This window comes from Anser cygnoides, chromosome 9 (assembly GCF_040182565.1).
Source record: "Anser cygnoides isolate HZ-2024a breed goose chromosome 9, Taihu_goose_T2T_genome, whole genome shotgun sequence".
Taxonomy (NCBI): Eukaryota; Metazoa; Chordata; class Aves; order Anseriformes; family Anatidae; genus Anser; species Anser cygnoides.
In genome coordinates this window covers 21,495,527-21,510,469 of record NC_089881.1, presented here as the reverse complement: position 1 = coordinate 21,510,469, position 14,943 = coordinate 21,495,527, and the positions used below count along the sequence as shown (strand labels likewise).

Genomic DNA, 14,943 nt, shown 5'->3' with positions numbered 1-14,943 from the left:
GAAGCCAATAAAAACGACAAGGCAAAATAAGTATTTACTAAAAACATTTTATAGAAAATATATGTAGAAAAATTACAATACTTACATGTTACTGCAACCTAAACCCACAAATAAAAATTTGCTACATTTACCATTCAACAAAAAGTGAGATGAAAAGTATGACTCGGTGCAAATGTACAATCAGAAGTTGATATATCTTTCCACTTGTCTTCAAATGTGTCCTCTCAGATATCGCTCGATAGTCTCTCCCCAGGATAATATCTGGCAAGCATGCCTTTGGATTACTCAGAAATAAAATATGATTATTCAGTGTGATCCCTGTTGTGATATGCTCTGCATGCAGGGACCAAGAATACGTACATGCAGATAAAAAAAGAAGATAATGCCCGGGAACATTCCCTAAGCAACAGTGAGCATGATATATATTCGGAGTTGGAGAGAGAACATCGAGCAAAAAAATAAAATGTATGTGCAATAGTTTGTCTTAATGTCAGCTGCAAGTGTGCGAAGACCCCTCCGGATTCCCTTCCAGTCCTTTCTAGCTGCTCACAACTGCTACATTACACAAATTGGTTCTCAGCCATATGGAGGGCTTCTGACTCTTAAGCTGCCACCAGCAATCGGAAATGGTTTTTCACAGTTCAAACGTATTTCTTTCAAATAAGTTCCTAAAATAACTTTTAAAAAAATACATTTTTAACAGACTTTTTTTTTTTTTTAAAGAAATTGATAACATGGGTCACTCCTGTCCTGCAACTAAAATGGTTGGTCCATTTGAAAAGATAAGCAGCTACAAAAGTCATTTTTCCAATGTAGCAGACATCCAGTTATGTAGGGAATGGCTTTGTTCTCCCTAGCCTTGTCTGCCAGGCAGAAAATTTCTGAATTAAGTACTGAAATCAGGAAAAAAACTATAGATATGTTTTCTGTTCAGTGTTGAAATAGATTATTTGAATTTGAGACAAAGTACTTCAGTAAACGATGGAGAAATTCACATATTTGATTACCACTGAAAAAAAGTATATGTGACACTATGTTAAAACAGCAGACGATGTTACTGCTTTAAGCTCACCCCAGTGTTTCTTTGTCCTAGCCTGTCAAAAGGAGGGTGTTGCTGAAGTTCTTCTCTGACTGCTCATACACAGGTATTTAAGTGCCCAACGAAGCGAACTGCTCTTCCGAACAACAAAATAAACGCAGGGGCTTGTGCCCCTTCATTTCCTCCTGTTGACAAAGCAGTGAGATGAATGATGCACGTCTACTCACGAGGCCCATTTGCAAGGGCTGTACAGTGATTTAATTATCACAATGGGAAGGTGAATGGGAAGGTTGCCGTGGGAACCTTAATATGTTAAAAAAAATAGACAACCAGGTTTTCTCCTGGAGTTATTCTGTTGATTTAAAGTAACATTTGAAAAGCAGATGTCTTCCTTTCCCTCCATTTTTTTCTGACATTCACCTTCTGTTTCCCGTTGGTTTTCTCTGAACCTGGGCAAAATGCACTGATGGTGCAAACTGGTATAGCTCCACTGACACCACTGCGGATGTACTGATTTATGCTGAGGATCTATCTAGCCCATACAACTTACACCTGCAAACCTTTATATTCTCTGCATTTTTTAAATAGAAAATAGTTCTAATCATAGAGTTAATAATTGTAGCAGCCAGTTTAAGTTTAAGAAAAGTTATGAAAAATTTCCACCCATCTCTACAAACAAAATAAAAAATCAATAGTATTACCTAAACTGCAGCTTCTGGTTAAGTACACATAGTTGTGTATGTTTTCCTTAAAACATTAGTCATCAGGGTGTGTTGTTCTGCATTGCATCTTTACCAAATACAGGCCAGTACAAATAAACATGGAAGAACCATGTCATGCTCAATTTGTGGGAAATGTCTAATAGAATTCAGTATCTAGAGAAAATCACTTTTTTTTGGTATCAGGTACTTGCTGTCAACAAGTGTACAGCAACTGCATTACTGAACCTATTGGAAGCACGGTGAAATCTTTGCAGTACAGCAATTAAGTAAACAGGCACTATCATAATGTGTTGATCTCAAAATACTGATTGATTTCAAAACCTCTTCTGTGCCCTTTCAGCAGCTGTTTTTATGTACAATATACTGATTAAGACAGACTAATGTGTTTATTCAAGCCATGACCCTGAAAAATGCTTAAGCACATATTTAATTTCAAGCGTGTAAATACCCGGGTTTAGTCAGCCTGTTTGTGCGCTTAAAATTAATTAGGTGCTTAAGTGCTTTGGCAGATGAGATAAAGACGTGCAGCATGAGTTTGGGATGGCCTTTCCCTTTTGCAAAACTCAGGTTCCAACAAAAACTCCCAGAATAATTCCACTGGCATCTGGGAAGTGGGACTTGCACGGCTCCTTGCTGGAGCAGAGAGATTCCTGACAGCCTCCCAACGCAGACCACGGGTGAAATGTGTCTCCAGTTTCAGCCTCAAGCACCCACACCCGGAGCAGCCCCTCGGCCACCCGACCTGAGCCAGCGTGGAGCACCTCTGCAGAGATCACAGCCAGGTGCTTACCTGCGGGGTCTGACCCCCCGTGACGTCCCTGCGCATCCCCAGCCTGCGCGAAGCATCGCCCGCCCAGTGGCAGCCAGGCTTCTTCCCGGCTGGTGGGAGCGTGTTTCGGCACGGCGAGAGCGAGCTGACAAGGGGGATCCCGGTATTGTCGGTATTGCTACAGCATTTGCTTACTATCCTGTTTTATGGAATTTTGAGGTGGTCCTGGCTATGAAAACCGGTTCCTTTGGAGCACGGTTTTCATCTTTTAACCGATCATAAAGGCTCCAAAAAAGCTCGCCTCCTTGTCCATGTCAACTATGTCACTGTTACTGACCGAGACAAAAATCCTGTCGTCCCTTTTCAGCTGAAACACACCACCCTGGTAGATGGAGTAAAGTCCGTATTCTGCTTTTTTAGACCAGCAGCTTGTTCTTGCACTTTTCATGAGCAAAATGGGCTCTGGGTAATCAGTCAGTTTGTAAACATACTGGACGAGCTGCTTGGGGTTTCTGATTTGTGCCAACAAACCTGAATCCTCGTTCTCATTTTCACGGAAGCGAAAATAAATTTGTGAGTAGATGTAATAATACCCCGTTTGCGGTATCACCAGCTCGCCATTCCTCAGCTCCACATTGTAAAGGAAAGAGTGGCCTTTCCTTGACGATTCCCAGTTGTTTATTTTGTGTCCGCTACCTCTTCGGGGTGAGGAATCTACTTGAGAAAAAAGAGAGAGGGGAAGTTAAGAGCCTGGGGGTGGTAAAGCCTGGTGTCTGCTGGTCAGGGAGTCTGGTAAGGACACGCAGGTAAGGAAACCTGCCCTTCCCAGTGGTTCCCAATAGCAGGTCATTAGCTCCGGCCTCTCAAAACAATTGGAAGGTGCAGAAGTAAGTTGTTCAGGGCTATGTCGGTATTCACATAAACTATTTTTATTTTGGATTTCTGTGCTCTCAAATAAGAGAAAAAACATTATGTTGTTACTTGGTAACAAAGTTAAAATATCCATTTGTGCCTGGTACCCTCCAAAGCTGATGAAACCCCACCAAGCCTTTCATTAATACAGCCTGAATGTCAAGTCTCCCTGTCTCTGGCTCTAATAGGTCTGTCACCATAGCAGCTGGGCCTCATACAACCTACAGAAGTAAATTAAAGAAAAGAGGAAAGCTTAACATTAGGAAGAGATTTTTTTTTTTTTTTTGGTCTAACAAAGGCTCCAGAAGAAAAGTCAGTGAGGTACCCAAGGGGAACAGGCTTTCTCCCTGTTCTCTGCAAATGAGCTGAAAAACACATTGTCTGGGACAAGGAGATTTCTTTATGATTTGTTTCGTGCTATTAACTCCATGTGAGTATAAAAAAGCATATGTAAACAGCAAGCTACCAGCGAGAGAGTAAGCTCTGTGACCTTTAACTGTTCTTATAGGCTTTTCCTTACTGTGTGGTGACAAGGAACTCCTCCTGTTGCTGTTGCCCGTCAGGTGTGCTGCTATCCTGTGGACAGGACCCTGCGGCCGTTGTCCGTCTGTGCGCGGAAGTGGCAGGGCTTTGTCAGCTGCACAGGGACGAGAAACAGAATCTCTGATTAGAAACAGGGATGTAAGAAAGCGTGTCTGTCATGTGCTAAACACTTCTGTACCATGTGGTTTCAAGGAATATGGGTGTCAGGTTTTTTAACTGGCTAAATCATAGATTGAGTGCTCTTGGCTAAGAAGGCTCAATCAAGCCTTTTGCTCCTGCTCTCCTTGGAATGTCTTTATATGCCTCTTTGTTCTTCTTCTCCCCCTGCTCCCCAACTACCAATAGACAAATAACCTATAGTAACAAATTTTCATATTTATGATGCGTATCTTTTAAAGTTAAGTATTCGTAGCCTTTACTCTGAATTTCCACTTGCAGGTCGCAATGCTTTTGCTACCCGTGTTCAGGGCAGCACGGCTTCAGCAGAGCTGTCAGTAATGGATCTGCCCGCAGTGCAGTGCTGCATGTCCCCAGTACAGCAGGCCATTTCAACGTCCCCGTAACTCCCGCACAATACTGCGGTCTAGAAGCTGTCCTCTGCATCCCCCTCAGTTACCTCGCCCTTGACCATATTTCTGGCTCCTGAAAATTTGCCTTCCAGAAATAGGTACTCAAGTTTCGACGACTTGCTGCCAAAGAACTGTGTAACTGTACCAAACCTCAGTCACTGTTTTTTGCACTTCTAATAAATTACTTGAGTCTCTACACATCAGACGCCACTAGCAGTTCCTTTTTACCACAATTAATAAAATTATTATAGTACCATTGACTGCAGATATGTTTTCCTCAAAGCTTCTCGACATCATCTGCCAACAAACACAGAGAAAACTAATTAGTTTGTCAGCAGAAAGTGATAGATGTAGAAAAAACAGTCTCCTTTCTCCCACTCATGAATAGACGCTATTCTGAATATGATCAACAACCTAATAAAAAGAAAAAAGACTGTTAATTTCTTGTAATAAAGTATCCCTACATTTACACCTTTTACACAACTAAATACTGGGGAAAACATTTCCAAGAGAACTCAGCCATCTGGGCTTTAAGTCTTTTGGAAAATGTGACCCTATTGCTTTTCTTAAATAAGAAGAGAGAAAGTGTATGAGGATCAGCTTCCACTCACAGAGTAATACTTGGCAGCGGTGCACATCTGTGGGATCTTGGCTCTGGGAAATTACATTTCATTTATTTTTATGCCTCTGCCTGTCTATCTATCTAAGTTATTAAGCCAGCACATCTCACTTCGTGCAGCCCCCTCCTTTCCGTTCACTGACTGCTGGAACAAACTGGCCAGGTTACTGACACCAGCGCAGCTGCAGCAAGCATGCTGGTGGTTTGGGATGGTTTATGCTGGCTGACTGACATCCCTGTGTTGTGGCTTGCTGCTGGTTCTGTCCTGTCACATTTCTTGCTATCTGTCCGTCCATCCATCCATCCAGCCAGCCACCTATCGTTTATTTCTATTTCTAGCACCCAGGCTAGCTTTTTTCAAGCAAGCAGGGAGCCTGCGTATTGGTCAGTTGTGTAAACAGCCACTACACAAAACAACATTTTCCTTATGCAGGATTTCAGGGACTTCACTGGTAGAACTTCCACCGAAGGAGCTGAGATCTCTGAATACAAATAGAGGATCTATTTTGGGATGCAAGTTTCATCAGTCAAGTTGCAGCCTGAAATAAATTTCTATGGATGTGCTTTTTTATGTGCTGGAGCTGGGATTTTGAAAACCATTCCAGAAGATTTTAGCCTTCCTGATTTCTCAGCCAGGCTCATTTTCTTCTCCGTAGCCACAATTGCATGCATTGTGTGCAAGTCGTGTAGGAGACGGAGTTCTGTGAAAGGCAAGCTGGGAAGGTGCTGTGCCTGATGCTGCGTGCTCGCTCACTCCTTTCTCCCCTGGTGCATTTCACAGCCCATGACAAGGCCATCTCTCAGGCACGTTTTTCCCTAGCTTCCCATTACATTTTACCTCATTTTCTCATGACGGTCTCTGTACCTACAAACAGGAGTGGCACAACTTATGATCTGCATGCTTAGGCTGAAAAAAACGCTGGTCTTGGGTCAGGCATAGCTCCTGTTCTCAGTGCAGCACAGGTGTGAGAATGAAAAAGGGATTTGCTCCTGCAGGACTGTGAACACTGGCATCTCAGAGCTGCTAGGTTCTCCTTGCCACCAGTGGCTTCAGAGGGAGAGCCCAGTCCCACCCTCCTCTGTGAAGCAAGGGACTGAAGCTTCGCTGAAATTGCCTCAGTAAAAAACTGTTTGTGTTTGCCTCATTATTTCGTGAATGCAGTGCAACTGTAGCCATGATTTTTTTTTCTGGCTTCAGTACAAGCACTCTGCAGCTGAAGCTATGGCTGGACTACTGCCCTGCAATAAAGCAATCAGGGAATCCCACTTCATCCTGCTATTAGCATTCTCTAAATCCAAACAGCATCAAGCTCCACCCATTTCAACATGTCAATTCCAAATACCTTTTTAATTAACTTTCCCAGGTGCCACTTCACTTGCCAGCAGGGGTCAGCTGCTCTGTCTTCGCTTTCAATTACATCCAAGTTTTGGATGAAATCTCCAAGTTCCTCCCCGGTGAGACAAGCAACGCTGCTCTTCGAGTACGTGTCCCAGAGCTGCAGCAGAAGGGAAAGCCAGAATTTGTCACCTCTGATGTGCTCGCAGACCTCCAGCTGTGGTATGTCACTGAATTCACCATGTTTAGGAATGCGCTTTCTTTTCTTAAAAGCATTGCTAGTATGGTACAAGTTATGGCTATAGAGACAACGTGAGTAATTCATCCTGATTTTACATATTTATTTAATTACAGTGACAGCTAATATGCAAAAATACACTTACGTTACCTCCACGGACATAAATTTGGTACCCAGCACTCAAGTAAATAAGCTTTATAAAAATTCAATACCCAAATCATTAATGCTGTAAATACTTCATTTATTTACTGCAGAATGCAGCTTCTTTTGCACAGGGGATTTTTCTTCAGAAGTTATTGGGGATGAAATCAAATACTGAACCGTACAAGTATTTTCCATTCTGTCTTTTCAGCCAGTGTCACTTAAAATCCAGGCTTTCTCTGATGTTTGTCTATCTGCCCACTTCCAGTCTGGGGACTCTCTGTGACTGTATCTGACCTAAGAGCCCAGAGCAAAGTCCAGACAATAGAGATGACATTTGGGTCCAAACAAAATTATAATGCCAAATGCTTGTGACATGGACCCTCTCGTTACAGAGAGAGTACGTATTTTGCCCCGATAAAGAGAAATGAAAGTGGCAAAGCCGTGGGTGCCCGGGGCAAGGTGAGGCACCCGGCTGCAGCTGGCGCTGTTGCCCAGCTCACGCTGCACGCCTGCACCCTGCCGAGCTGGGTGCCGCTGCTGCAGGCTCCTTGTCCAAGCCGAAACTCGGAACAGGCAGCCAGCAGCATGCAAAGCACTCAGACGGACTTCTCCTTGTAACGTCTAAATGCCGCTGTTCTTATGTTAAAGACTTCGGTTTGGTTTGCTAAACGGATCCTTTTATTCAACACGCAGCAGTTTCAGCTGTCCTTAAGCCCAGGGCATTGAAAGCAATAAATGGGCCACCTCCTCCTTCACGCTCCTGCTCCTTTAGGAAGAGACATCCCCCTCCGGGAGGCTCAGAAGAATTCCCCCACAGCACCCTGCAATTCCCACCGCCCTGCACAGCACCTGCAGCTTGCAGCAGCCAGCTCTCCCGAGCTTAATCTAGCCCCTGAAACGATTCTGTACTTCGGAAGGCATCAGTGAGAGATGGTGCGAACCCTACGAGTGTTGGCAAAGATTTCTGTGCCTTTGCTGAAGAATGCAGTGATATTTTATAATCAGGGCTCTTGTTTCAAAAAGTCACCTGAAGTAGTTAAAGTTATGTGCTTTTTCAGGAAAGAACTGCCCTAAAAATAAGGGCTCTGATAGATTTAACCATAGCAGCTTCTTTAACAAGGTAGTTTGATGAGTTTAAAAAAGGGTGCATATGAGATAGTACTGTTAGTTCCTTATTCGACCTGGCAAGGCTCACCTCCAAGCTTCACCCTCTGATCTGGAAGCAAACAGTACTGCACCTCTGCCTTATCCTTACCTGCTGCACTTTTCCCCCAAACAGTTTTACTACAGTAACACTGAAACAGTGTTTTCCATCCATTTTGAAATCCTCAGGGAATGCAGCCTTGTACCAGAGCCAGTATGGTACTGAAGGATTGGTATTTCTGCTTTTTTTTTTTTGGTAGAAAAGGCAAGGCTTATTGTAAAACTTGCTCAGTGAGGTTTATCTGTAGCACTGGAGTCTGTGAGGACACAATTCCTGCAGGAATGCTGCCTTGTAAAGGTTCTTTCTTACCCTAGGGCTAGTGTGTGGACTATGTTTTCAAAAAAGAAGGAAATAGTGTATTTTCTTTGCAGCCCTGTATCCTGAAGCATAATGAACTTTATTGTACTCGCGTCTCAGCACTTCCTCCCATAGCAAAATTCTTAAAGTGAACGGTCATATCTGAGTGCTATTCAGATGACTACAGCTGTAGAGAAAAACTGCTAGTAATACAATTTTTGTTGGTAAAAATAAAAATATTTGCAGTCTGTGCAGCCACAGCAATTTGTGGAAGGTGTAGAAATGCTGATCTTGTGAACAAGAAAGAAAAGAAAAATGTGCAGACAAAAAATCATTGTATCTTTTCAAGATTTATTCCACATGCACAATGTAGATGTGGGGCAGCAGCCCATGTCTCTAGGTACACTTTTTGCTTGTTTATCATGCTCCAGAGGAAGTGTGAAAAATGTGTGTGTAAAGTCCTCCTAGGAGCCACCAAAGTTACTTTACAGCCCAGCACAACTTCAGCACGGGACTGAGCTCTGCACAGCAAATGCAGGCATGTCTTCTTGAGAAATCTTGAGCTGTATTTTGGTCAGGTACTGTTAGATGTGGTCGTATACCAGGTGTACATATCTTTGCCTTCCCTTTATGCAAATCAGTGTGGTTACCGATTGCTTACACAGGCAAGCTTGTTAGCAAAGGACTCTGAACCGTATTCAGGAAGTCATGAGAATTTGTTTATGCATTTTTCTTCATCCTTGCTCTTATGCAAGCTAAGTTCATTAAATCAACACATTTCTGTGGCTCACCATTTTCACCAAGCAGGGGGCAGTCACAGCTAGAAACCTAGCAAGAAAATCTTTTACATCCTTCCAAAACACGAGCACTGCCTTACGCTGCAGAACCATACTGCGTGCCCTTTAGTGCTTGCTTCACAGAGAATTCTGACATTTCAGAAGACTCCACCTATTAAATTTGGCGTGGAATAAACACACAGGGAAGATTAAACACACACGTAAGATATGTTTACATTTATGCAACGTTTTCTGGCATGGCATGAGCGTAACGCACACGCCTGCAGCCTGGTTTACCTTTGCACCAGGAGAAGCAAATGCTGGCACCACCGTGCAGCAGGACGGCCAGTTTTGGGTAGGGCATCCTAGAAAACCCCAAGCACCACAGGGGGTAGTGGAAATCCGGCTCACACACACACAGGCTCCTGCAACCACGAGGGGAGCACAACTTTCCCGGCGTGCCAGCAACGTTTTGCAGGGAGAGGGGCGAGCCAAGCAGCAGCCAGCCGCTCGCACCTCCTCAGCCCCCCACAAAACCCAGCGGGGCTTACACACCGAAACCCAGCCCCGGGAGCCCTTCACGAGGGGACAAAGGCGGCGTGCCCGAGCCCCGTCCCGCCCCGCACCGACCTGCTTGAGCTCGTTCGTGAAGTAGAGGAAGGTGACGGCCACGCAGACGGACTGCAGGAGCACGGCGGCGGCCAGCACGGCCCCGCAGGTCTGCCCGGGGCTGGGGCCGGCCGTGGGCAGCATCATGGCCCGGCAGGGATCGCCCGAGGCAGCGCCGAGCCGGGCCCTCGGCCGCCTTTACCCGGCGGGGCGGGAGGCAGGCGGGGCCGGGCCCGCTCACACCGCCCCGCTCCCGCCCCTCGCAGCCCCGCCGGGTATACGAGGCGGCCGCCGGGGAGCTCTTCCCTCAGGCCTTGGTCCCCCCTTAGAAGTTTTAAAGGGGGCACAGCGCGGTTCAGGGGGTGCGCGTTGGCTTTCACCGGGGTTTTGAGACCTCCTTCTCACACCTACAGCGGGTTAGAAAAAGTGGGGCTTCAAATCCGAGTGTGGAGACTTGGTCTCGGTTCGTTAGCAGGGCAGCGCAGACTCCTGGCCTTGGCCCAACGCTCAGAACCTGAGTGCCAAGGTGCAGTGGGAGCTCTCAGCAACAAAGATCTCTTCCTCTCCCATGGGTATCTAAAAGGAAGAGGTAACTGTGTTGTACTGAACCAGTTACAAGGAAATTAGTTGTTTTTTATTCCATCATAATGTAGCTAAATGATCCCCAAGTCCCTGTTCAACGTGGCAGCAGACACTTTGGCTCTTTGCAGCCTTAATCCGTGTGCCAAAACAGTTCAAATTTGTGTAATTCCAAAACATATGTCAGAGGGAGAGGATTAATATTTGCTTGAAAGTGAGCTCATGGTCTCCTCCTGTGACTTCTGAGCCAAGACAGTTGGACGTTCTGGGCTCCTTCTGTTCTGCAGCATCCTGGCTCTGGAGCAGGACTAGTGGGACTGCCATTTGCCTTTGCTTAATGCGCAGTAGCTCTTTACATCAACTCCAGGTCAGGCGTCTCTTAGAGATTTTAGCATATACCTGAAAGAATCTTACAAAAAACGACCTCCGTCCTAAGTGAGAAGTTCCTAAGCAAGAAAACTCACCTGAGGGAGCCATATGAAGAGTGGTCAACTAACCTGGAAGAAGAATCCAGCCTGCTGAACAGAGGGTGTAGAGTTTCATTCCGAGCATTCAGGGAACTTACTTTGAAGGAAACAAATTTTCCTCCAGTGTTTACTTTCAAAAAGAGAATGGAAACAAAAGTGAAAGCAAGCCCAGGGCACTAAGGAGTACTCCTGTTGTTCACTATGAGTTAGTCTTTGTTCTGTGACTTTATAGATTTCTTCCTAACCTATGACTGTAACAGAACTATTTTTTTTATGGGTAAACATACCAGTTCATGAAAGATTATTCAAGAACTGCATATACAAGTTGTAGATGTCTACTGGGCCTAGTCTGTGTCTCCATTACCCATCATTTGAAATCTTCCTTGGATATTGCTTATGTCTCTGTTTTAATACTTGTTTAGTCAGTGTCTGTGTTATAGGAATAAATTAATGAAGTTTATTTTGAAAACAACCAAGGAAAAAAACACTCAAATGTACCTCTTCCAAAAATGTTCCTGTCACATTTCATTCCCAGTTTTCCAGATCTTAAAATATCATTGTAAAATGATAAAATGTTTATGGGTTTTCCACACCAACAGAGGCTAATGTGAGAGTGAAACTCCAACAGTTTTCACCATCAAATATACTTGAGAATCTTTGCTACTTCCAATGCTTACTTTTTTTGTAGTCAAGTTTTGTCTAATAGATGCAAACTTATACTGAAAATAATTTGTTTCAGAGGTTCAGAGAGTATAAAATTACTGTTCTGAGGAGATTTTACCACAGCAAAAACTCAGGGTCGTGACACCAGTGGGAAGGAATGTTGTTAGCACTCATTTAAAGAAAAATAATTTCTGTGCATTGTGTAGTGCTGGAACAAAGCATCTCACTTACAAAACCTCTGATTCTTCCTGGCTCTTTCATCCTATTAAAGCTTGCTCAGCGAACCGTTTAATCAGGGCTAAACCTTCATCTGTGCTGTGGACTCAAGACCTGTGTTACTTGGCTTGTCAAAGAAACACCTGGCACTGGACCTGCAATACCTGGGGACTATTCTTCTCCAGCAGTGACATCTCCAGAAGAGGAAAGAGGTTTGCCTGTATTTATACCTATGTTTTCTGAAGTGATGCAGATGGTTGTTACTATCACTGCTATCGCTCCCTGTGAGCCCCAGCGCAGCAGGGCCCATGCTCATTTTCCAAGTCAGAGAAAGCAGAGTTGACTTTTGAGTAAATAGCAATTCTTGACATTGATTTCTCTGCTTAGCGGCAAAGGAGGTTGTGCTTTTCGTCACAGGTATCAAAGCATGTAATTGTAGCACTGTAGTTGCAGAGAGGGAATTTAGCTGTTCTGGTGATGAGAGCAGCCCTACAGCTGTGCTTTCAGTCTGTAGCTTCCAACCTGTCAGGAAGAGGGCTCACACAGCTTTTTGTTACCAAAGATGAGGCAGCAACTTAAGTCTTGCTTTACAAGCTAAACCCTAACTTAGGTACTGGATGCTCATCAAGGGGCACCTGAATGTTTCTGTCATTTTGGGCTGTGCTACTTTTAGCCGTTAGTTCCTACCGTGAAGCCACTGAATGTGTGGCTGCAAGAGCAGAGGAAGAAATTGCTGTCACTGCTCTGCTGTGGTGGTGTGTGGCCACCTCCGTGGCCTCCAAGTGCTGTGTGGGGCACCACCACACTCTTCTCTCAGGGCACAGGCCACAAATGGCACAAAAATCCCAGTCTGTGCCAGCCATTGCAGAGTTAACCTTGCACAGTGGTCCTCCTATTTGCACATGTGCGCAACAGATCACATCTTGGCTTCAGTGTTTTGCTAATTCCCTTGTGGCCCCTGTGCCAGATTCAGCCCTCATATGTTGATGTCAGTTGTGAACCATTGCAAATACATGAGTTAATCATCATTAACGCTGTCATGGGATCAGAATGTGGATGTATTTATCAGTGCAATGCCCTTTTAGCCTATAGTGTTGCACATATAACAGCAATGGCCTAGCTTCCCCCAAATGCACCTCTGAATTAATTTATTCAGACCTGACATCTTTTTTTTTTTTTTTTTTTTTAATACCCCACACAGTAGATTTGATAAATAGAGCAGGAAATATATGCGCATGTACATACCATTTAACCATTTCCCTATTCATATATTGCATGTATTTTAAGCCTTTTCATAGGTGCACTTTTAACAGTATGCTGTCCTTTTTGAGAGACATCTTTAAGAAAGTTAATCTTTCTTTAGTCTTCCACAAAAGTTTGTGCTTAGAAAGCCAGCTCTTGAGTAGAACAGAGCAGCTTTTTAGTCTGTAGTATTGATACAAATATATCACCGTAGGATGGTTGAGAACAGAAAATGAAGGGAATTCTCTTGTTTAGTTTACACTGCAAGAGGGAGCTGCATCCACAAAAGGGAATGCACATGCTGGATGGTGGTGTCCCCACTGAGCACTGACAGGAATAGTGGAAGCAGCGTTCTCCAGATTTGTATGCCTTTGTAAGATCATTACCATGGATTTGAAGTTTGTTGGCGGCAGATCTGGAAAATCAGTTCTCGTGCAATACACTATCCTGGGCAACCTAATTGGCTTATTGGGTTGCTGCAGATTGAAAAACATCTGATGCTACACTTCTCTGTGAGTTTGTTGAAGCCCTGTTCTTGGGCTGCAGTAGTGCACGCTGTGCCTGCTCTTCTGATATTGGCAGGCTGAGCCAAATGCCAGGTATTGTCACCAGGCATGTCCCAGCAAAACACAATGAATCGGTGCAGTTAGTCTCACTGTGGTGCTATGGTCCAAGATTCCTTGTCACGTCCTTGGTTTATAAGGTAAATCTTTTATGTGTCATTGTTTGAATTACTATTTGTAGTGCTGCAACTCAGAATTTTAGTCCACAGCCTCACATTTCAAAATTTTCATTTGTCCTAGAATGAAAGATTTTGGTCAAAAAGGTGTCTAAAAACATCTTTTGGAAAAGTTGAAATGATTTTATCATTTCAGTGACATATACATCCATTTTATGGTCTATACGGATATACTTCCTGTATGTCCACTGAGATCACTAAGGTAGAAGCAATTCATTTCAGGTGCAGATCCTAAGGGTGGCTCTGGCCACGCAGCTATTACCCTGTTACATGACCAGATTGCGTGAAGCACTAGAAGATGCAAAGGGCCGCTTGTGATGGGAGCAAAAGGGATGTTTACAGCTGCGTGTAAGTCTGCCTATATATTATATTAACAGAGTGATAATGTTGAAACAAGTTCATTGCAGCCTTATCTCTGGAGGTAGCTGGGAGGAAACCCATAACACACCGAGCTGCCTCTGCAACATTTCAGAAAGAAAAAGAATTGTCCCTAGCACATAGCAAAGCCCTGCTAAACAATCAGCTTAAGCCTTGAAGCATGAAATTTGATTATCTTCATCACAGATGAGTGCTTATAACCTCCCTTGAAAATGGAAGACAAATATTTCTCTTTAGGGTGCCAGGTCTCTATGCAAAAAATGACTTTTTCAGAGGCTTCTTCATGGTAAAGCATCTGTCATATATCTGTCTAGCTTTGCCTGAGCTATAGTTTCCTCCTGGGACAGATTAAAAGCAATGCACAAGGTGGTAGATAGAAAATTGAGTGAGATTTCTGCTTCCTAGCAGAGAGAAACTGCCCTTTGCTCTCCTGTGTGCTGTCAGTGTCAGCGTTGCATGTGGGGTCCCACTTAAACGTCTTCTCCCACCTGGTAACAAAATGCTGTGGGTGCAGAGAAAGAGGGGAGAAGCACCTGGGAATGATTTTTACTTACATGGAAGCCCTTCCCTATTCCTGTAACTGGTAAAAAAAAAAAATGCACAAGGGATTGGGCCGTATATTTGTATTATATTAACAGGATGGACTGTTTTCTATCTTATGATTGAAAAAACATGGCATGAAGTTAAATTCTTAGCTCTGTCCAGCAAAATCTGTTTTCCTGCAGTCTTGGTTTGGCTTGTCCTGCAACGTATTTAATCCATACTGGGGACATGTGGATTTGGTTTTGTATTAGTATCTGCAAAACCATCTTGAGGACACAATAACAGAAGTGGGGAATAGTTTCATTTGTATTTTGCACCCACAACACCTATGCATATGTA

The 14,943-nt window shown here is 44.0% G+C and overlaps 1 protein-coding gene and 1 long non-coding RNA gene across 3 annotated transcripts; one reads left to right on the top strand and one right to left on the bottom strand.

Moving 5' to 3' along the window:
* Nucleotides 1-31: 31 nt before the first annotated feature.
* TNFSF10 (TNF superfamily member 10) lies at nt 32-9,998 on the bottom strand. Of its 2 annotated transcripts, none has more exons than XM_013174738.3 (5): nt 9,799-9,998; nt 6,517-6,669; nt 4,809-4,851; nt 3,963-4,079; nt 32-3,244 (listed from the first exon to the last, which is right to left on the bottom strand). In XM_013174738.3, the coding sequence occupies exons 1-5, from the start codon at nt 9,922-9,924 to the stop codon at nt 2,799-2,801; spliced, it is 885 nt and encodes a 294-aa protein (XP_013030192.2). In that variant the 5' UTR covers nt 9,925-9,998; the 3' UTR covers nt 32-2,798. The 2 variants fall into 2 exon arrangements, with proteins under 2 accessions (XP_013030192.2, XP_013030191.2); XM_013174737.3 differs by having other exon boundaries at nt 32-3,247; nt 9,799-9,997.
* LOC136791426 (uncharacterized) lies at nt 6,607-14,030 on the top strand. The gene is made up of 3 exons (XR_010833447.1): nt 6,607-6,731; nt 11,758-11,914; nt 13,906-14,030. It is a non-coding gene; the product is annotated as an uncharacterized lncRNA (long non-coding RNA).
* The last annotated feature ends 913 nt before the right edge of the window (nt 14,031-14,943 follow it).